This window comes from Takifugu flavidus, chromosome 19 (assembly GCF_003711565.1).
Source record: "Takifugu flavidus isolate HTHZ2018 chromosome 19, ASM371156v2, whole genome shotgun sequence".
NCBI lineage: Eukaryota > Metazoa > Chordata > Actinopteri > Tetraodontiformes > Tetraodontidae > Takifugu > Takifugu flavidus.
The window spans coordinates 253,044-274,597 of NC_079538.1; the positions used below are offsets into that span (position 1 = coordinate 253,044).

The 21,554-nt window shown below is 41.0% G+C and overlaps 3 protein-coding genes across 11 annotated transcripts; 2 read left to right on the forward strand and 1 right to left on the reverse strand.

The window, feature by feature from the left end:
• The first annotated feature begins 13 nt into the window (after positions 1–13).
• On the forward strand, positions 14–5,703 carry ccn6 (cellular communication network factor 6). Of its 2 annotated transcripts, none has more exons than XM_057017858.1 (5): positions 14–187; positions 2,770–3,046; positions 3,860–4,096; positions 4,830–5,002; positions 5,169–5,703. In XM_057017858.1, the coding sequence occupies exons 1-5, from the start codon at positions 140–142 to the stop codon at positions 5,448–5,450; spliced, it is 1,017 nt and encodes a 338-aa protein (XP_056873838.1). In that variant the 5' UTR covers positions 14–139; the 3' UTR covers positions 5,451–5,703. The 2 variants fall into 2 exon arrangements, with proteins under 2 accessions (XP_056873838.1, XP_056873837.1); XM_057017857.1 differs by having other exon boundaries at positions 21–187; positions 4,809–5,002.
• tube1 (tubulin, epsilon 1) lies at positions 5,436–13,790 on the reverse strand. 4 transcript variants are annotated; one of them, XM_057017850.1, is made up of 12 exons: positions 13,600–13,789; positions 13,363–13,436; positions 12,913–12,965; positions 12,772–12,829; positions 12,441–12,556; positions 11,516–11,637; positions 10,600–10,787; positions 10,347–10,519; positions 9,623–9,763; positions 8,438–8,578; positions 7,522–7,696; positions 5,480–5,935 (listed from the first exon to the last, which is right to left on the reverse strand). In XM_057017850.1, the coding sequence occupies exons 1-12, from the start codon at positions 13,622–13,624 to the stop codon at positions 5,777–5,779; spliced, it is 1,425 nt and encodes a 474-aa protein (XP_056873830.1). In that variant the 5' UTR covers positions 13,625–13,789; the 3' UTR covers positions 5,480–5,776. The 4 variants fall into 4 exon arrangements, with proteins under 4 accessions (XP_056873832.1, XP_056873830.1, XP_056873831.1 ...); XM_057017852.1 differs by lacking the exon at positions 9,623–9,763 and having other exon boundaries at positions 5,436–5,935; positions 13,600–13,790; XM_057017851.1 differs by lacking the exon at positions 12,913–12,965 and having other exon boundaries at positions 13,600–13,776.
• Positions 13,459–21,504, forward strand: dnal1 (dynein, axonemal, light chain 1). 5 transcript variants are annotated; one of them, XM_057017861.1, is made up of 9 exons: positions 13,459–13,476; positions 14,023–14,110; positions 14,391–14,429; positions 14,530–14,639; positions 15,517–15,572; positions 15,648–15,703; positions 15,781–15,907; positions 16,101–16,241; positions 20,409–21,504. In XM_057017861.1, exons 2-9 carry the CDS (start codon positions 14,108–14,110, stop codon positions 20,456–20,458), a joined length of 582 nt encoding a protein of 193 aa, XP_056873841.1. In that variant the 5' UTR covers positions 13,459–13,476; positions 14,023–14,107; the 3' UTR covers positions 20,459–21,504. The 5 variants fall into 5 exon arrangements, with proteins under 5 accessions (XP_056873841.1, XP_056873844.1, XP_056873840.1 ...); XM_057017864.1 differs by lacking the exon at positions 13,459–13,476 and having other exon boundaries at positions 14,391–14,454; XM_057017860.1 differs by lacking the exons at positions 13,459–13,476; positions 14,023–14,110 and having other exon boundaries at positions 14,117–14,429.
• Positions 21,505–21,554: the final 50 nt, after the last annotated feature.

Below are 21,554 nucleotides of genomic sequence, written 5' to 3' on the forward strand. Positions count from 1 at the left end.
GTATATTTGGAGAAGAGACAGAGGGCTGCTTTGTCCCCAATCCTTACTCTCCACCCCTCATTTTGCTCTCCCGGCCTTGCTTCTACAATCCCTCCTTCCAGCTCCCTCGTTGCCTCACACAAACGATCCCCCTTAAGAGATGCTGCTGCTCCTCTGCCACTCTGTCCTGCTCTTCCTCGCGCAACAGGTAAGAATTGCATTGCCGTGTTGTACAAGAGGAGGACATTGGTTGTCATTCTCAGAAAATGCACTAATGACAAATTAGATTAGCAAAACTGGCAAACCAAATCAATCTCTGGGATACGTGTTTTGGGGAATTTCTTTATTTTTCATTAAAAGGATACCTGCTAATGTATTTATTGCGCATTGTGCATGGATTTTTGAACAGTTCAGTTCAGTTGTAAAATCTGGCAAAAGAGGAGATGACCCAAGGGAATTTGGATTTATTGCTGCTGTTGACCTGTCTTCACACCAACCGATGAGCTCATTCAGCAAACCTGGCAGACAGGCTTCAGATTTTTGGCATAGCCTATGGTGACCCTTGAAGGCACTGAGCAAAAAAGGGGATTGGAGCATTTGTAGTGAGGGACAGAGATTATGAAGAAATGGGAATGTCAAATAAATAATTGAACCAACTGCAAAATATTGTCATGAAAATATCTGTTTTACGTTTTGCCCCCACACAAATGTCCCGTTGTGTGCTTTCAACCCTTCAAACTCCTCTTTCTTTTACATTTCAATGGCAGGATACTTCACCAACAACTGTATTCCATCTTAAATCATCACATGCAAGACTCTTTGAAATATTTCATAAATAAAATTTTTGGATCATAGCAAAGTAATCAAGTCATACCCTTTTCTTCTATCCTAATTTTACCTTTTGATGTTTTGGACAATGTTTCAATATTATCAAGAAGGTAAAAGGAGCATGTCGAGTAAGAAAAGAATCCATGCTAATGTGTTTTTATTTATAATTGGGATGGTTTACAAAAGAACAAGTTGTCTTAAATGATCTGTAAAACAAAAAAAAAATCTGATCAAAATAAAACGCTCCCCAATACGGAGTACAGCATGTAAATGCAACATGCGTTCAAATGTAGAAGGCGTAAATGACTTCTTTGACTTATCTTAAATTTGAATAAACTTCAAGAGCCATGCCACTTACAAGGCTGTCTTTATATCCCTGCACAGATTACTCACTCCCCATTCAGGCCTCAACATGCATGGACTGAACAACTTGCATCGCTTTTGGGTTGCAAAACTGTGTGTAAAATCGCAATGAATAATAAAGAGGGGACTGTGTGTAATATGGCCTAGTCAACTCATCTCATAAAGTTCGAAATTAATCTCCAGATTATACCTTTTTAAGTGGAGTTGGGATGGTTTTCTCATATCTGGATGGAAAGTTTAAAAAAAAAAAATCCAATTTCCTCCTAGAGTCAATAAACATGCATGTTCATTTGATTGGTTTGGGATCAATATTGAATAGTCTATAGTTATATTAATCCACGTTAGGCTGCTACTACAATTCAATTTCCCTACGGGGATGAATAAAGTACATCTTGAATCTTGATGGATGGATGGATGGATGGGTAGATGGATGGATGAATGGATGGATGGATGGATAATGGATGGATGTATTCATGATGGATGGATGATGGATGGTGCCTATGGGGTTCAGATCAGCTCTCACTGGAAATAACATTTGCCACATCAACCATGTTCAAAAGTGTTGTGTGATTTTTTTAAAGTCACTTTTAATGATATTGACAACAAAACTCGTTGTCTTAGAATCATATTAAAGCATTCAATGTAAATATTAAATGTCAAACCTAAATCTTTTGGGTCAAACAAAATATTTAGCTAATATACTTACACTGGCAGTAGCAGAAACTACCAAATTAAAAGCCATGAGCGGGCACTGTGTTTACAGAATCAAATAACGATATAAACCAAACCTGTCTGGGGAACTGAACATTTGTGATCATAATAATAACGATTTAAAATCTTACGGTTTATTTTCTGGTTTTTTTTCTGTACACTTCTGTGATCGTTTTTTCTTTGTGACACCACGGGTATGGTCGTGCGAGATCCACGTTCTCATACAGTGACACAGCAAGTTAATGGCGTCTCATTGGTCAATGATAAGCTCATTCCACAGACAGTCACAACTGCCCATTTCACTTTAATAAAAAACAATCTCCCCACCCTGATTTTTTGGATAGAATTCCGTGTCGTTTCGTCAGCGTCTACGCTACTTTGTTGTCGTCCCGCTATTTTTCTCACAAGCAACAGCAGGTGCCAATAAGAGATGGGCCGGATTCCCAAGCCACACCCATTGGTCATTGGACACAGAACATTGGTCACAGAGCAATCAAATTATCATTATCGTTTAGTTGATAATAATTTAGCCATCAATGTGTTTTAAAGCTCATTTTAATTCATTGATATTTTACGGAACTATGAGCCGGGACAGGTTGCGTCCCGTAGCAGCTGCGGTTGGGACCCTGCAGTAGGAGGGTGATCGGGAAGGAGCAGGAGAGTTCAGAGCCTCAGAGCCTATTACCCGAAATATTTCGTTTGGTCTTTTAGGAGTTATTGTCATGATAGTAAATGTACAAATATTCGATTCCCCCGATTTATTGGTGGGGTTCATCATTGGTTCTACTAATGATGTCATCAGGAGGCCAAGGACGAAGACGAGCGAACATAAATTGTTATCTTTTTCAAAATGTGAAATGTGAGTGGTATCGTCCTCCTTCCGTACAGGGTCTCTGCAGCGCTCAGAATAATGCACAGGTGGCCTCCAGAGAAGCGCAGGCTGTTTCTGAGAGGCAGCAGTTTTGCCAGTGGCCCTGCAAGTGTCAGAAAAGACCTTATTGCGCTCCGGGGGTGAGTTCTGTCCTAGATGGCTGCGGCTGCTGCAAGAGTTGCGCCCGGCAGATCGGAGAATCGTGTAACGAGAGAGACATCTGCGACCCCCACAAAGGCATGTACTGCGACTTCTCAGCTGACCAGCCAAGATATGAGGTCGGAGTGTGTGCGTGTGAGTAGCTCTCATCTTTCTTCCCCCCCCCCCCCCCAAGTTATTTGGGAATACAGAGTGCTTTAATCCACTCAAATATAGGATGCTAAATAATAAATGTATATAAAGGGGATATTTTGCAAATGGCTCGGCAACACAAAATGTACCAACGCTATTTACTTCAGTACGATTCTTAATTTTTTTATGGTTTATTAATTCGATTGACAGTTTGGAAGAATTTTTTTTTTTTGACATATTCAAAGAAAACTGATTTTCAAGTGTTCCGCAATACCTCGACATGATTTCCAAGATCAATATCATATAATTTCCATTTATTCCTTATTAGAAATCTGGAATTAAAAAAAGCATTTAAAAAAAACAGCATTGCTGTTATCTAAAGCTTTAATTTGAGGTCACGTATACATATAGGATGGATTTCTACCACTTTCTAGTAATATTGTCTGGCAAAGTTTTTCCCCCCTCAGATTTAGTTCTTCCACTTACTTTATAAATACTTTAAATCAGTTCATTACTCTAATGATGACTCTCTGCTGGCACCTAAAGAGAAAATTATTTTATCTTTTTTTTTTTATCTACAGAAACAACAGAAATTGTAATATGGGAAATAATCAAATGAGTTGGGAAACAATCCTGCAATCTCAAACATACTCAAATAAAAACCTTAGAGCCAATCCTTTAGCGGCGTGAGGTATTGGTTTAAGGTATTTATGACAACTAACATAATGTTTTCAGAAAAATCTGAATTCAAATTCAGGGACATTACATTTCATTCATGGGTTACAGAAGCTGATGACATTATTGCCACTCTTTCAGACATGATGGCAGTGGGTTGTGACCTGAATGGAGTCCACTATGAGAATGGGGAATCTTTCCAGCCCAGCCCCCTCTATAAGTGCATCTGTATTGCTGGGGCAATTGGCTGCTCACCAGCCTTTCTCCAGAAACCTGCAGGACTCCTAGGCCCTGCACCATTGATTAGCAACATACCAGCAGGCCTTCGCAGCAACCAGCCCTCAAGGAAGCATCAGCAGGACACGACCTACATGTCAGGTGTGTGTTTATCAAGTAAATCATGGACAAACTGCCAATATTTTAAGGCTTATGTATCAAACACAATGATGAATTTCAATGACGACAAATGATCAATTTCTCTACAGGGATGAATAAAGTACATCTTAATGTAACTCTGTGAGCTTATAGTAAAGTTGGCTCCATTTTAATGTGATGAAAAATTAGATGCTACTTCAACTAGGGGCAGGGGCAGCTCAGGCTGTAGGGGACTGGGCCGAGAAGTTCAAGCCCCAGGTGTGATACCCTTGAGCAAGTTATCAGCCCCCGAATGCTCACATAGGGCCTTAAAAAGACCTGAGGACTGGACCAGTTGGGTAACCCACCTTTCTTGGGTTGGGTTTCAGCACTCTCCCCGCAATGGAGAGTGTGGTCAAGAAGGTGAGATTATAAACCAGAAGTCTATGAAATAGCTAGGGAGCTTCAGAAATCAAAGTTTTATCTGGGGTTGTCATTTGTGGGCACTGTATCATCCAACTGAAAAAGCTAAAGTGAAGGAAACCCAGATAGTACCATACAGTAGTCCATTTCACTCAACGAGACACCGTTGGTGTGACACAGGGCTAAAATCTTGAGAACGCAAACAACTGAACTGGAAGAAGCATATATGCTCAAGCATCATATATGCTGGCTGTACAGTGGCGCCCAGCCCACCTCATTCTGCAAAGTGTTGTTGACACTGTAATACTGAAAGCTTACAGGGATCGTCCTTTAGCATGGAAGAAGAACTGCTTGGTCCAGACAACGGCCTGGAGCCCCTGTTCCAAAACCTGCGGATTGGGTCTCTCGGTACGAGTCAACAATGACAACAGTAAATGTGAGATGAGGAAGGAACGTCGCCTCTGCCTGCTGCAACCATGTGAGAAGAGCATCATCAGGAGTGTGAAGGTCAGTCAATCTGTTCAATGGTGTTCCAAAAACATGAAGACCTAAGAAGACATCTGTTTTCGACATTTGTAATCAAATAATACTGTATTGAGGAGAAAAGTTTGAAGGTCATAGTTACATAAGAAAAGAGCAAAGAAATATTTCATAACATGGATTCCTTCTTCAGATACCAAAGGGAAAGACATGCCGGCCCAAATTTCAGGCGAAGAAAGCAGAAACTCTGAAACTCTCAGGATGCACCAGCACCAGGAAATTTAAACCAACGTACTGTGGCGTCTGCACGGACAAGCGCTGCTGTATCCCCAATAAGTCACGCATGATCAAGGTCAACTTCAAATGCAAGGGAGGCTCCAGCACTCACTGGAAGATGCAGTGGATAACGTCCTGTGTGTGCCAAAGGAAGTGTAATGATCCAGGTGATATATTTTCTGACTTGCGGTTTCTCTAATGATTTTATTGGGGAAACAAAGACCAATATAAGTGAACATAAACCATCTTTTAATGTGCCACAAGAATTCTCTAGAAAAGAATGAAAAAAAAACAGAACTAGCTAAAATGGTAAAACAAAGACATATAGATGGTTATGAAACCCATCCTCAGGTCATGTATGTGCAATAAGAGCATACAAATCACATGATGATAGTACCTCAGAAGAGTTTTGGTCAGGGAGCCGATTTATCCACCGACAAACACAGGACAAATGATAAGCTATGAATTAGTGCTCATTAAAACATATATTCACACATTTACTTGTGTAAAGTTGTTTGATAGCCCTCAGCTGGCAATGCTCAGTCTGATGGCATCAGGAATGAATCTGTCCTTGGTGGCATCCAGATGCTGATATTCTTCAATCAAGGCATCAAGCGATCCGAGCGCATCTGAGAAGCAGCTCTGCTCCATCCCATTAACGTGTAGGTAGTGATGTAGATGAGCCTTTAAAGAAGTCCAACAGAGGATTCTGATATCAGGATTCTGTCTAAGGATTTCTTTGATAACAGTGAGAATATATAAACAAACCTAAAGTTCTAGTTACTGCTTAGCTTTCCCTTAGGTACCAATAGCACTTCATGCTGACTTTAGAGGCAATTGTTGCTGCAGTGGTTGACGCAGGTCCCAGACAACTCTTGGTTAGTCCGACAAATCCAAGAGGTTATACAGAATTTAGCGGAATTGTTAGCACTGGTAATTCCTTGAGGAACTGGCCTACAAGTTCTTGCAATGCCTACAAACGTACAAATTCTGAAAGCACAATTTATTGTATCCTCACTTTGCATAGATATTAAATGATTATTTATTGCTTACTATTTTTTTCAGTTTTGTGTTGTCTTCAACAATTCTGTTCCCGTTGCAAATGATTATCCCATTCACACCAAGAGGAAAGTCCTCGTCACTCCACAGTATGGGTCAAATGGTCAGTTATAATCACAGCTTATAGGAAGCATAAATACCACTACTTTATAATTGCCTTTTATCATCATATACTGAATACACTTGCTTACCGTCAATTATGCTTGTAGTTAGTATTTAATAATAATGATAATATAAATTACACTATTAATACCTTAGTTATACTGAGGTAGACAGTTGCAGTGTTGTACAACTTTTGGTTACAGTGCAGTCAGAAGGTTTGCATAATCTTTTACCTTTTCTCCATTTTGCGTCATAGTCAGGGAGATCAGGAGACAGCCCCTCCTGATAAAGTAGGAATAGACCGATATGGCTTTTTCAGGGCCGATACCATTTATTAGTGGTCAAGGATAACAGATACTTCGAGCCAATATTCATGTGCAATTACAGTGAAATTATTGAAATTCTTCAATACAAGCTCCAACACTTAACTTTGTTTAAATGCCTGTTATCACTATTTCCCTATCAATATTATCAGCAATCACCTTGTTTCAAGTGATTCAAGTGTTGAAAACACTAAATAATAGCCTACAGCATCTTCAATTTAATAATCACTCACATAGTGTTGTGGATGACAGTGCTGGGGGCAGAATACTGACTGCAGACAGAGTAGCAGAGCTAAAAGAATCCCGTTTTAAATGGATCCCTTACTGGCAGTCAGTAAGTGTCAAAACGCTAAATATTGGGAGCTATAATCGGCCAGGGCAATAATGGGTCTCTCCTGACTCTAAAGCTCATCCTCAGTGACATTCGGTTCTTGATCGTGTCTTTAAGTGAGACCACCGAAGCTCTTAGGAACTATTGGCAGAGCAGACCCCCCCCCCCCCCCCAAGATGTCTGTCTTTATTATTCAAGCCTAAACACGAGAGTTTAGCTGCCATGGTAAACAGAGGGAATTTTATATGTTTTCAATATACTATTTGCCAAAAAATTCAAAAATATAAAAAAAGAAGAATGAAAACATTCTGACTGCTGAGGGGGTTTGTTTCTTTAGGTTGAGAAAAGTCTCACATGAACATGAATTTGTTTCAATTTCCTGACTCTGTAATGCTCTTCTGCCCTTACACCTAAATAAGGTGTTATTGTAAAACAAAGGATGGCCTTAAAAGTACCTTCTTCCTGTAGAGTTTGGTGAAGCGCTCTTTCAACTCCATGAAAGTAGGTTTCACGCATGTGTTGTTGGCCAGGGCTAACAGTGAGTGGGAGTGACCGACAGGAGGAACTGAACAAAGACCAGTCTTCCAGCCCTCCTTGTTCCATGAGACAAAGGGCAGCGAAGGTCTGAGCCTACAGAAGGGAGAACATTATGCCAGAAAGAAGAATTACAGCATGTGTCAACACTTGAAATTTCAGTATATGGCACAGCAAGCTAAGTTGTAACTAGATGAAATTTGACACTTCAAATTGATTTAAAAGCAAAATTCGATCAAAAAAAAGGCAGACTGCAGTGTTGGTTGGCTCTAAACATGGGATAAATCTGTATCTCCAGCTTTACTCTGGAGCTCTTAGCTGACGTAGACATTCAGTGTACAGTGACACTAAGTAATCAGTACAATTATACACCAAATGTCCAGATGAAACTAATTAATGAAGAAAGTTGAATCTTTGGCTCCATTTTAAAATGCCATTTTCCAACTTGTTAATTATCCATTGGTATTTCTAAAATAGCAATTCTCATCACACTTCTAAATGTTAGCTCTTATTATCACTGATGTTCAAATTCAGTCTGTCTAAAGATACCTTAAGTCTCAAAACCGTTGAACTACTTGGTGTTCTGTGAATGTTACACACAGTATTTTTGTACTTCCCCTCCTCCTTTTACACTGAGGTCAAACAAATACATCCCTTCAGAGAAACTTTGGTTATGCCTAACATGAAAACAAGTTATATGATGTAGGCAGAGAAGGAGCTGAATAGGTCAGTCATGAATTCTTAGCACCAGAACTGAAGAGTAGTATTTTTGCAGAGTGGGTGTTACACAGCTATGATGACATTGGGTACAGAAGGAGCAATGATACCTAGTCTGACCTCTCAATATTCCTGCGGAGGTCGGACAGCTGCACATCACCCCGGACCATTAGCGCACAGGCCAAGTATAAGCTGTGCTTTGGGTCTGCGCGGATCAACTGGTGGTCTTTACTGAAGGCATCGCTAAACATCTGATCCAGCCTGGAAGGCACAGTTAGAGTTCAAGAAATCTTTGCACACTGTACGTACAGAAACAGCCTCAAGTCACTTCACGAAGAGCTGAGCAACACTGAAGGCCAGTGTCCAAGAAAGAAAAACGTCTGTGCATTTATTTACCTAAGCTTAGTGCTGAAGCAGCTGGATATTTTTAAGCAACACCCTGCTCTGCATTCATGCTCTCAAATAAATTCACCTCAGGCAGCTGGGAGTTGCACAAAAGGCCACTTTCATGGGAGCTGTTTGGAAAGAGGTGGATCAAATGGGGCACTTCCTGTCACAAACTGAAATCTTTTACTGACTTCCATCTAATGACAGTAAATGAAAGGCAGCTTTGTGGCCCAGCTATTCCATGAAGCCCCCACATTAACAGTTTGTGAGGATCATTATTTGAATACTGACCAATTTCTGTAATCTACAATGTATCCATCCACCAATAACCAATAATAACTACAGCTACACTTTTAATATGCCGCAATCATTTTCATCATTTCTCCACTATTGACTATTGTGAAAACAACCTTAAGGTTTTTGAGGTAAAAGAAGTGATATGTTACTCAATGGTCAAATCACTATTTATTAAAGAGTTTTTCAGTCAAGGAAGATGAATGTGAAAGCTGAAATGTCCACAACAATTTGTGGAAAGATTTGTAGAAAATCTGACAATATACATGTAAGGAGCCAACTTGGTTTTATACCTCGGCTCCAGCCATCAGACAGTTTTATAAATTACAAGCGTTCAACTATTTGATTGAAAAATAAATGGTGATACTTTGTCTAATTACTGTAGAAGGAAAATGGAGGAAGATGTATAAAATTTTTGCCATTTCTAAATGAAATATTCCAAGAGATTTGCATTAATCTAACCTTAAAATTTAAGTCGAAACATAAGCCGCCCGTGGAGTGTAAGTTTGGTTTTGATGACGTAAACATTAATTTACCCGGCTTCTTTCATCAATCAAACCTTACATTAAAATCTGGAGTAAATTTGTGACCTTTACAACAATGACATTTCCAAAAATGAAGTACCTTCTATTGGGGACATTGACATCGGCTAGCATGTAAAGAGGTGTAAGACTGGAGACCAGGTAGTGCAACCGAGGAAAAGGGACCATGTTAATGGCGATTTCATTCAGATCCATGTTAAGAGATCCTTCAAAGCGAGCGGAGCTAAAGCAAAAAGAAGTTCAAATGAGCAACATTTAGAGAAATTGATCTATTTACTACAAAGTAAGCAAGCATACATGGTTCTTGGTGATTAAAGCAACTATGAAATGAATTCTGCTTTTCAAACTTCCAAATATTTATTTGTATTGTGACCAAAGCTATTATCTGTCTATACTGTTTGCCTGAATGGGGGCAGAGTAACAATCTATACACTTAGCATTAATTGTGTAACTTTTAACTACCCAAAAAAGCCTAAAAGTAAAATAATATAAACAAATGTTCAGAACAGCTGTAAGAAAGATTTTATTAAATAGGACTATATTGTGGAACACGTGGCAATCCTCTTGCTATAAAAGAAATATTTTGTCTACAGTTGAGCTTAATTCAGTCTAGTGAAGCATGTGGTTTGCTCAATAAAAATTGCCAATTTTATTAGAGTTATTGAAGTACATGATTTAGCTCCAATATGTAGTGGAGTGGAAAAATTCAATTCACTACAGTGCAAAAATTATGTTAAAGAATATTCCAACACTGTGAAATGGCATCTCACAAGTATAACAAAACCACACAAACACGGATAGCGTACCTGGTAATGTTGAGCAGCAGGTTTGCAACAATATTATTCATTGCATCAAAAGGCTTCTCAGCTCCACTTAGCCCACCCTTATTGGAAATGATGGTGCTGTTTTTCTTGATGACTGACCCTGGTTTTTCACCATGAGCCATGCGTTTAATTCTGTTTACAATGTCAACCAAAGACTGCGAGAGAAAATTAACAGAAATGTACTTGTTAAAAGGTGAAGGGAAAACAATAAATAGGACAAAAGAGCTGTACAAACCTGATTTTCAACCGGCAAGACACAGTCTGCGTGCTCTGTAAGCTCTCTCATAGCTAGGACACTGTTGTACGGTGATGTGATCACATCATCATCGGCAGATGGATAGACAGCGGTGACAATTCGAGACACCTCTGGAAACTCTTCCTCTAGGAGGCTCAACACTCTGGTGCCCAGGCCAGAACCCGTACCTCAAAGACAGGACCAAGAATTTTACTTTCAGCTCTGGTTGGTTAGAACAGAAAAAAAGACACGTGTGATTTCAATATCTCAATTTTAACCATATCAGAGATGTTTTAGAGAAGGGGTTTTAAGAAAATCCTGATGATTGGGGCTCTTTTAGGACTGGTGTGGAAACACCCGTGTTAGGGTGCACTAACACGAGGCCATTTTTTCCGTGCTGTACTGAAGCATGGATGTCCCCCCTTCCCTGTTCCAAGCTGCTCTGTCCTCACACTAACAAACTGTGCTGTACATGGTTTCGACATCACCCTCTCATCAACCTACCCACCTCCCAAAACTATCATTAAAACTGCTGTTAATACACGGTGGCATCAAAGGCAAAACATGACTCACACTTCATTAACTTTGTCTATTGTCTGCCTTCAATTGTGCCCTCGCAAACATCCAGATTTACTGACTGTGTGAGATTGTGATTTTCGTTGTTCATACACAATGACTGCATTTCTCTTGTGCAAGTGTGATCACCCATAGTGTGCTTAAGCACGCCTCGTCCATATCATGCACTATCATGCAGAGGAAGCAGTAGCTCTCAAAAAAATGTAAATTAAGAACTTAAAAACAGGAAACAACAGTGAATTGTATCATAACAGTGAAAACAGAATATAAAAAAAGAGATCAGAAACAAACTTTGCCCGAGTGGAAATGTGATTTCCATCTTTCTTTGATGTGTCTTTACCTCCACCCATAGAGTGGATGATAAAAAAGCACTGCAGACAGTCACAGTGTTCTGCCGCCTTCCTTAGTTTCTCCACAATCTGCTCTCTGTAGGTTGCACCATATGTCATATGTCCCACTGCCCTGCAGAAGAAAGAAAAATCATGTTAATTACAGAGCAACTTTCAGAAGCCACTGAAAGGAAGGTCAAAGAAGCATCCATGTCAAGTTCATCAGAGGTGGAGGACCGAGACATTTCCTATCACCTGCTTACAAAGCAGTCCTACACTTCCTCCCTTCACACAGGATCCTGTGACCCTGCAGACAAAGGGGACATCCCCACAAGCAAAAATACGGTAGGTCAATGTCCCGGCTAAAGACTCCCAGATCATCACCCAGGTCATTAGCATCCTAATGTTCTCCAAGGCCCACGTTTTCAAGAAGCCTACTGGAGAAGAAATGAAATGTTTAAGAGCCTGAACCAAGTCCAGTTGCTCACTGAGATCAGCTTTGGAATAAAGTCTGCATTACGGTAATTCAGTATTAACGAGTTGTCCCATTAAAAATGCGTCAAGTTCTTAACAGAGTCTGAATTAGTAGGTGTACATCAGGTACAAAATACAAAAAGAAAAAAAAAGACAAAAACACAAATTTTCCTTTGCTTGCGCTTCACGATTTAAGAAAACTACATGATACAATCATAAAACTTTTTCTACACTTCTTCTGTGGAGCAAACCTCAACACAAAACAAGCTGCAAAACCAGTATCACATGGCATTTAAGAGTGTTCCGTACTTAAAATCAACCAAAGTGTGCAGGTATGTCTGGGATTTGTACGTCTTGATATATTCCAAAGCTTTACATGTACACAATTTTCAGCAGTATTGATACAGAGCAGTACATTTGCTTCCATGTGTGATCATGTTGCCATTTTATTGTTTGGCTCACCAGTTGTTACCTGAACCTGATACATCAGTGAGGAGCTGCGCACTGTCAAACACTTCTCTCAAGGCTCCCTGCAAAATCTCGTTGACCACACCCTCCTCCATGTCCACCAGGACCGCCTGTTGGTTCAAATGTACAAGTAAAGATGACATGAATCAGCTACCATTATCATACATCCTGGTCTTGTAACTGCATTGATAATGGGTATCAGATCTCTCAACATGGAATCCAATCACAACCTTAAAATGAACACCCGGAGAACAGAAACAATAAAACATTAACTAAAGCACTAAGTTCTTTAGTTATTCTTTCTTTCTCTAATGAAAGGACCCACCCTAGCCTTCAGATGTTGGATACTCTCACCAACAGCACATCCTCCTCCATCACTTTTCCTACAAGGTAAACCAATAAAACAGATTATAAATCGCATATTCTTTATGTAAGCATGCTTTAAACCGCTATAGTGAGTAAGTACCTCGAGTCCACATTTCGGAAGAAGCTACTGAGGGCTTCATCATACAAACCTTCCTGAAAAATCGAAACAAACCACAAACGCAACAAAAAAAACATCTCAATGAAACAACTACAAGACTTATACTTGCAAGATTATATTGATGAATGTTATCAGATTGAATGATGATTTAAAACTTAATTTACTAACATTTGCGATGGATATGCAAAATATTTCCAAACCAGATCAGATTAGGAAGTTTCTCCATAGATGAGACAACCCTAGCTATAGGCAATAGTCATACAAGGTCACATATCATAAAAGGTTACTTTATGATAATTCATTGGACTTTTAAATATTGAGTAATTTAGGTAACTGTGCCGGCTGTCACACAACCTTCTTGGCGGAGATCCAACTATAAAGACCGTAGTTCATCAACTGTAATCTCCACCATATTTGCATACTACGACTTACTTTATTGACATGGGCATGTTCTCTCAAAGCAAGATCCCAAAACCTGCAGCCAATCTGGTTTCCACACTGACCAACTGAAAAACACGGATTGCAGATTTCGTGAACATGGGGAAGGTAATACTTCTCTATATTCTATAACCCAACGACAAGCTAAGAAACTCCTACTAAACAAGTACTTAAAGTCCAATTACCTGTCGGTAGACACAAACACGAGCCGAGCATTTAGCTCTTACTTACTTTGAACAACAACCGACTGCGTCATGACGACAGCAAACACACACTTTATAGTTAGTGGGTGCAGACTTGATGTCACCACTTTTTCGAAAGCATGCAATAAAAGCTATTTCTATGGTCAAAACCTAAACATTGTTAAATAATATGCATTTGGCGCCTCAGCTGTTTGCTTCTTCTATCGTTTTATGGCGGATGCAAACAACTTGTACGTTCAATACCGCCGCCTTCTGGACTGGAGCAGGGAGCGGACTACATCGTTTTAGATAAATCTTTTAAACAGTGTCTTATTTCTCTGAAATGTTTATTTGAGAGAAAATATGTGTTGATCATTTTGATACCGGATAAGTTTAACTGTTTCTTGTAACCCATATCAGCCCACAAAGTTCCCAATTTCCTGTTTCATGTTTCTGCTGCAACTTTGTACAGGCGGAGACAGTGGCCGCGCGCGTGCGCAGCGTGTAGGCTACGTTCAGTGTCTTAGCAACCAGATGACGAAGACAGTAACATCAACATGGTGAGCGGTTTTATGGCTAACGCGTAATTTATTTGGTTTTGTTTGTACCCAATCGGACGATATAACGCGGCAATATTGTCAAATTGCACACGGTAGTACTGTCACTTTAATTAGTTGGTTAACTAACTTTCCAACCCCAGCATCTTGGCTAATGTCAACAGTGGGATGAAGGAATGGAGTCGAAGCGCTCCGCCAAACCCATATTGCTATGGACATTTTTTAACATCGTATCGCTATTTGTTTCTTATTTGATTTGATGATAATTATAGTGTCTCTTCAGGCTAAATCTACGAGTGTAAAGGAGGCTCTGTCGAAATGGGTCAGTGCACATTCCCGGGAAAAAAGTAATATAATGTATTTATGTAATTGCAGTTATTGAGGTTCCATTTAGGTTTATTGTGTTGGTCTCTGTTGTTCAGGAAGAGAAATCGGGCGAAAAGGCAACTGAATCTAAAGACATAAAGTTATACGGTCAGATACCCCCAATAGACAAGATGGATGCTTCCCTGTCCACTCTCAGCAACTGCGAGTGAGTACTGCAGATTCTATCCTGTGTAACATATGATATGTATCATATTATGGTATAATGAGAAGCTTCTCTGCTTTTAGCTACAGGTATGTGTAAGCACTGTTCCCTTCACATCATTCCTGAATGGATTTAGGATTAATAAGCATAAACAGATGTTCAAAATGACAACTTTATGGTTTGAACTACACAGCAATCATATAGTATATAGTTGTTAAAACCATAGTGGTAAATAAGTCCCATCCACCTTGTTTAGCTAGCTTGCTTTGTTTCAAATTTATCTTTGGGCTCCTACCAGCCATGATATTGCTTTAATCATTTGAATTGAGGATTATAAATTGCATAGTGGTACGTTTTTTTGAAAGAACTGATGTTCTTATAAGGCTGATTCTAACCTTACTTGTAAATTTTTGGTCCAGGTGTTAACATTTTCCGCATACAACTACTCTCGTAAAGGGAATAATTGAACTTCTGAATAATCACATCCTGGTAGGGTAAATCAAATAGTCTCCGTGACGAATATTTCCAAATTGTTAAAATTGATTTATATTCAGATATTAGACACAGCTAAGTAAAGCTATTAATGAATCAATAGGGTCTTTCAATATGGAACAAATATAATCAGCATTCAATAAAACTTGTGCTGTATTGTTGTGACTCCACTAATACTGTATGAACACATTGCATTTCATTGAGGTCAAAATCATCCTGTATTGTTCCTTGTGTTCTAATAGCTACGCAAGCTTCAGATCCTCACATTTTTGCTTGAATGCTGTCTGCAAGAATCAGTTTATTTATACTGTAAATTTTCTCTGAGTTGGCTTCTGAAGGTGTGATTATTTTTTGATTATTTCTGATTATTTTCCTATATCTGCCACAGGAAACTGTCCCTGTCTACAAACTGTATTGAAAAAATAGCCAACCTCAATGGCCTGAGTGAGTTATGAATTCATCTAATGGAAAACACTCTACACAACTGTGATGTTTTGATATTGTGTCATGTTCCTTCAGAGAATTTGAAGATTTTATCATTAGGAAGGAATAACATAAAGGTCCTCAGTGGGTTGGTAAGTTTTCAACAGTAATAATAATCTATGGTTATACACATGAAATACATAAAACTGTGTGCGTGTGTGTTGCACAGGAGGCAGTAGCAGACACATTACAAGAGTTATGGATCTCCTATAATGCGATAGAAAAGCTAAAAGGAATCCAGTGCATGAAGAACCTCCGAGTCCTTTACATGTCCAACAACCTAGTTAAAGAATGGGGTGAGATACCTTTAAAGGTTAACACATTTAAGTTAAAATCAAAGATTTTCTGATGAAGAGAGATAACAAGGTTGTTTTACCTTGACTATTAACTTATAAAGTACCGGTAGATGTATGTAGTTTTTGAGGGACTGTCCTAATGCTGAAGATGACATGTTACCTTTATTTAAAGTCGCTTTGGTCTGTCATGTAGGTGAATTCATCAGGTTGGCCGAGCTGCCATGCCTCGTAGACCTGGTGTTTGTTAAAAATCCTCTGGAGGAGAAACATTCAGCTGAAGGAACCTGGATGGAAGAAGCATGTAAAAGACTTCCTAATCTTAAGAAACTGGACGGTAATATGGACTATGCTAAAGCTTAATGCTAAATCACTGAAACTGTATTTAAAATGACTTTATTCACTAAATGTTGCACGAATTAGGGAATTTAGAATTTTGCGGATTTTCCTGAAGGATCATTATACTCGTATTATGTGGATCGCATAATGCATTTTAAAAAGTAATTTGAGTTGGAAATTAGTCCATGAGTGAGTGATTTCAGATGCAGAGTTGATACATTTCCCATGGGCTCACCACTTGCAGGAGGGGCCAAGGGGGTCGGGTGCATTGTGTGTTGAGTGGCGGCCGAAGGCAGGGACCTTGGTGGTCTGATCTCCGGCTGCAGAAACTAGCTCTATGGACATGGAATGTCACCTCTCTGATGGGTAAGGAGCCTGAGCTGGTGCTTGAGGTTGAGAGGTTCCGACTAGATATAGTCGGCCTCACCTCGACACATACAGTGAGAGTAAAAAGTATTTGATCCCTTGCTGATTTTGTTGGTTTGTCCACTAATAAAGACATGATCATTCTATACTTTTAATGGTAGATATATTCTAACATGGAGAGACAGAATATCAAAAAGAAAATCCAGAAAATAACTTTAAAGAATTTATTTTAATTTATTTGTTTTTCATTGAGGGAAATAAGTATTTGATCCCCTAGTATGCATTAGGAGTTCTGGCTTTCACAGACCAGTTAGACGCTCCCAAACAAATTGTTACCTGAATTGAAGACACCAGGTCTAACTAATCACCTGTATGTAAGACAACTGTTCACAGAATCAGACAATCAGACAGATTCCAAACTCTCCACCATGGGTAAGACCAAAGAACTCTCTCAGGACCCCAGAGACAGGATTGTTGACCTGCATAAATCGGGAATGGGCTACAAAAACATTAGCAAATGGCTGGATATTAAAGTAACAACTATTGGTGCAATTGTGAGAAAATCTAAGAAGTATAACATGACCATCAATAGACCTCGGTCTGGTGCTCCACAGAAGATTTCACCTCGTGGGGTGGCAATGATCATGAGAACAGTGAGAAATCGGCCTGCAACCACACAGCAGGAGTTAGTGAATGACCTCCAGGCAGCTGGGACCAAAGTCACCAGGAAAACAATTGGCAACACTTTGCGCCGCAATGGATTAAAATCCTGCAGTGCCCGAAAGGTACCCCTGCTTAAGAAGGCACATGTGGAGGCTCGCCTAAAGTATGCCAATGATCACCTCAAAGATGCACAAAGTGATTGTGGTCAGACGAGACCAAAATTGAACTATTTGGCCTAAACTCTACTCGTCATGTGTGGAGGAAGAAAAATGCTGCCTATGATCCCAGGAACACTGTGCCCACCGTCAAGCATGGAGGTGGAAACATTATGTTTTGGGGGTGTTTCTCTGCCAAGGGCACAGGGCTACTTCACCGCATCCCTGGGAAGATGGACGGAGCCATGTACCGTGCAGTGCTGAGGGACAACCTCCTCCCCTCTGCTAGGAAGCTGAAAATGGGCCGTGGCTGGGTCTTCCAACATGACAATGACCCAAAGCATACAGCAAAGGCAAGAAAGGAGTGGCTCAAGAAGAACCATATTAAGGTCATGGAGTGGCCCAGCCAGTCTCCGGACCTCAATCCAACTGAAAATCTATGGAGAGAGCTGAAGGTCTGAGTTGCCAAGCGACAGCCCACCAACCTTAATGATTTAGAGAGGATCTGCAAAGAAGAGTGGGCCAAAATTCCCCCTGATATGTGTGCTAACCTTGTGGTTAACTACAACAAACGTTTGACCGCTGTGCTTGCAAACAATGGCTTTGCCACCAAATATTAAGTGCTTTTGGATAGAGGGATCAAATACTTATTACCCTCAATGAAAAACAAATAAATTAAAATAAATTCTTTAAAGTTATTTTCTGGATATTCTTTTTGATATTCTGTCTCTCCATGTTAGAATACCACATCTACCATTAAAAGTATAGAATGATCATGTCTTTATTAGTGGACAAACCAACAAAATCAGCAAGGGATCAAATACTTTTTACTCTCACTGTAGCAAGGATTCTGTAACCAGTCTTCTCGAGAGGGGTTGGACTCTCTACCACTCTGGAGTTGCTGATGGTAAGGGGCGATGGGCAGGGGTGGCAATTCTCGTTGCTCCCCAGCTCAGTGCCTATATATTGGAGTTTACCCTGGTGGATGAGAGGGTAGCCTCCCTTCTCCTTCAATTCTCACGTTGGCAGCAACAGTGTGACCTGGAGAGGTGTGTTTGGGAAGAACGGCCCCCCTGATCTAAACCTGAGTGGTGTTTTGTTGTTGGACTTCTGTGCTCGTCTCAGATTGTCCATAACAAACACCTTGTTCAGGCATAAAGGTGTCCACATGTGCACTTGGCACCAGGACGCCTTAGGCCGCAGATCGATGATCAACTTTGTGGTCATGTCATCGGATTTGTGGCCGCATGTTCTGGACACCCGGGTGAAGAGAGGGGCAGAGCTGTCAACTGATCATCACCTGATGGTGAGTTGGCTCCGATGGTGGGGAAGGATGCCGGACACACCCAGCAGACCAAAACTAATTGTGAGGGTCTGCTGGGAACGCCTGGCAGAGTCTCCTGTCAGAAGGAGCTTCAACTCACACCTCCGGGAGAGCTTTGACCATGTCCCAGGGGAGGCGGGGACATTGAGTCCGAGTGGACCATGTTCCATGCCTCCATTGTTGAGGCGGCTGACCGGTGCTGTGGCCGCAAGGTGGTTGGTGCCTGTCGTGGCGGCAATGCCCGAACCCGCTGGTGGACACCAGCGGTGAGGGTTGCCGTCAAGCTGAAGAAGGAGTCGTGTCGGGCCTTACTGGCCTGTGGGACGCCTGAGGCAGCAGATAGGTACCGGCAGGCCAAGCGGAGTGTAGCTACGGCGGTTGCCGAGGCAAAGACCCAGGCATGGGAAGAGTTCGGTGAGGCCATGGAGAACGACTTCCGGACAGCTTTGAAAAGGTTCTGGACCACCATCTGGCATCTGAGGAAGGGGAAGCAGTGCACTGTCAACACTGTGTATAGTGGTGATGGTGTGCTGCTGACCTCAACTCGGGATGTTATGGATCGGTGGAAGTTATACTTTGAGGACCTCCTTAATCCCACCAATGCGCCTTCCAGTGAGGAAGCAGGGCCTGCGGACCTGGGGACAGGCTCTCGTATCTCCGGGGCTGAAGTTGCCGAGGTAGTCAGTGACCTCCAGAGGCCCGTGACCTCCAATGATCACTGAATCGGTTTGCCGCCGCGTGTGAAGCGGCTGGGATGAGAATCAGCACCTCCAAATCCGAGGCCATGGTTCTCAACTGGAAAAAGGTGGAGTGTCTTCTTCGGGTAAAGGAGGAGATCATGCCCCAAGTGGAGGAGTTCAAATACCTTGAGGTCTTGTTCACGAGTGAGTGAAGAATGGAGCAGGAGATCGACAGGCGGATCGGTGCGACGTCGGCAGTAATGCGGACTCTGCACCCGTCCGTTGTGGTGAAGAGAGAGCTGAGCCAAAAGGCAAAGCTCTCAATTTACCGGTCAATCTTCGTTCCTACCCTCACCTATGGTCATGAGCTTTGGGTAATGACCAAAAGAACAAGATCACGGGTGCAAGCGGCCGAAATGAGCTTTCTCAGTAGGGTGGCTGGGCTCTCCCTTAGAGATAGGGTGAGAAGCTCTGCCATCTGGGAGGAGCTCGGAGTAGAGCCACTGCTCCTCCGCGTTGAGAGGAGCCAGATGAGGTGGCTTGGGCATCTAGTTAGGATGCCCCCTGGTGAGGTGTTCAGGGCATGTCCCTCCGGTAGGAGGCCCCCAGGAAGACCCTGGACACGTTGGAGAGACTATGTCTCTTGACTGGTCTGGGAACGCCTGGGGATCCTTCCGGACAAGCTGGAAGACGTAGCTGGGGAGAGGGCCTCTCTGCTTAGGCTGCTGCCCTCGCGACCCGAAGTGATGGATGGATGGATGGATGGATGGATGGATGGATGGATGGATGGATGGATTTATGGATTTATTTGCTGTCCAGATATTTGAAAGGGCATTAACATTTGGTTTGACATAATAGATAAACCCAAGTTGACTTTACAACAGAGAGAAAACCCTGAAATGTTGAAGTTGTCTGTAAATGCTGAAAAGGAAGAACCTGTTTTGATTTGAAATTTCTCTTTTCTCTTTGTCGTGCAGGAATCCCAGTTATTAAACAGGAGGAGGAGGAAACAGAGGGCGACAACTGAAAGCCCATTGTTGCGCAATTCTTCCATCCAACCAGTTTCTACCAGTTCTACTTTAGTGGTGGTCACTAGTCTGTCCCAGCTGCCAGTCGCCAGTTCTTCATTGGGTTAACACACAAAGACATGCAACCATACTCACACACCTGTGTGGTCACCTGTCGGCCACCTCAACGGTATTTCTTTGACTGTGGGAGGAATCCACAGTACCCAGAGAGGCACCTGGGATTCAAACCAGGAACCATCTTGCTCTGAGGCCACCAGCACACTTGACCTTCCCAAACTATCTCCCTCCATTGAAAAGGACCAAAATCGACATTTTCGTATAAACAAGTACAACACCAAATCAGATACATACATTTTGCATGTCTTTTTGATGTTGTTTTAATTGCCCAAAGTAGCTGTATCTTCACATATGTTAGGAGAATTCTTTTTGAATTATAATGCCTTATGAGAAGTGGCAGTATGGGGTTATTTTAGTGCCAAAATCACTGTGATTTTCAAGTTTCCCTGATTTTTTTTTTTCTTTGTATACATTGAGCACAAAGTATAGCGAAGTGATGATGGACACATTATTTTCATTATGGTGCATTTAAATTACAGTGGATCTGTGCAATTTAAAAATTAATTCCTCAGGTCAGAAGCAAATATGAAGGAGGCTTCTGGATGTGTTTGAAGGGAACGAATATGACCAAATTGCATCTAGCAGTCTTCCTGATTAAATAATACTGTGGGACATGTAAATAAAAAAACATGTAACATGTTGCACTATAGGTAAAAGCACACCTCACTGTCAATTTAAAGAATATGAGTTTTAGGTGTGGTTTTTCCATGTTTGTGCCAGTTTTGAAAACCTTGATTTTGAAATTGTAATTATAGTATATTCTTTTAATGTAAGTTGTGCCTTAGAAATGTATTTGGTTTTTAATTTAACTTTACTTATTCTTGTGGTGTAATGAAATATACCGTACTTACTGTAAGTACATTTGTGTGCTTGCTTGTCACAAGTAGTGAATTCATGTGCTTTAATAATAAACAGTTGTGTTTGCTTAGTATCTTGTGCTCATTCCTGCCCACATCTTCAGCCTAGATTTAAGGATTG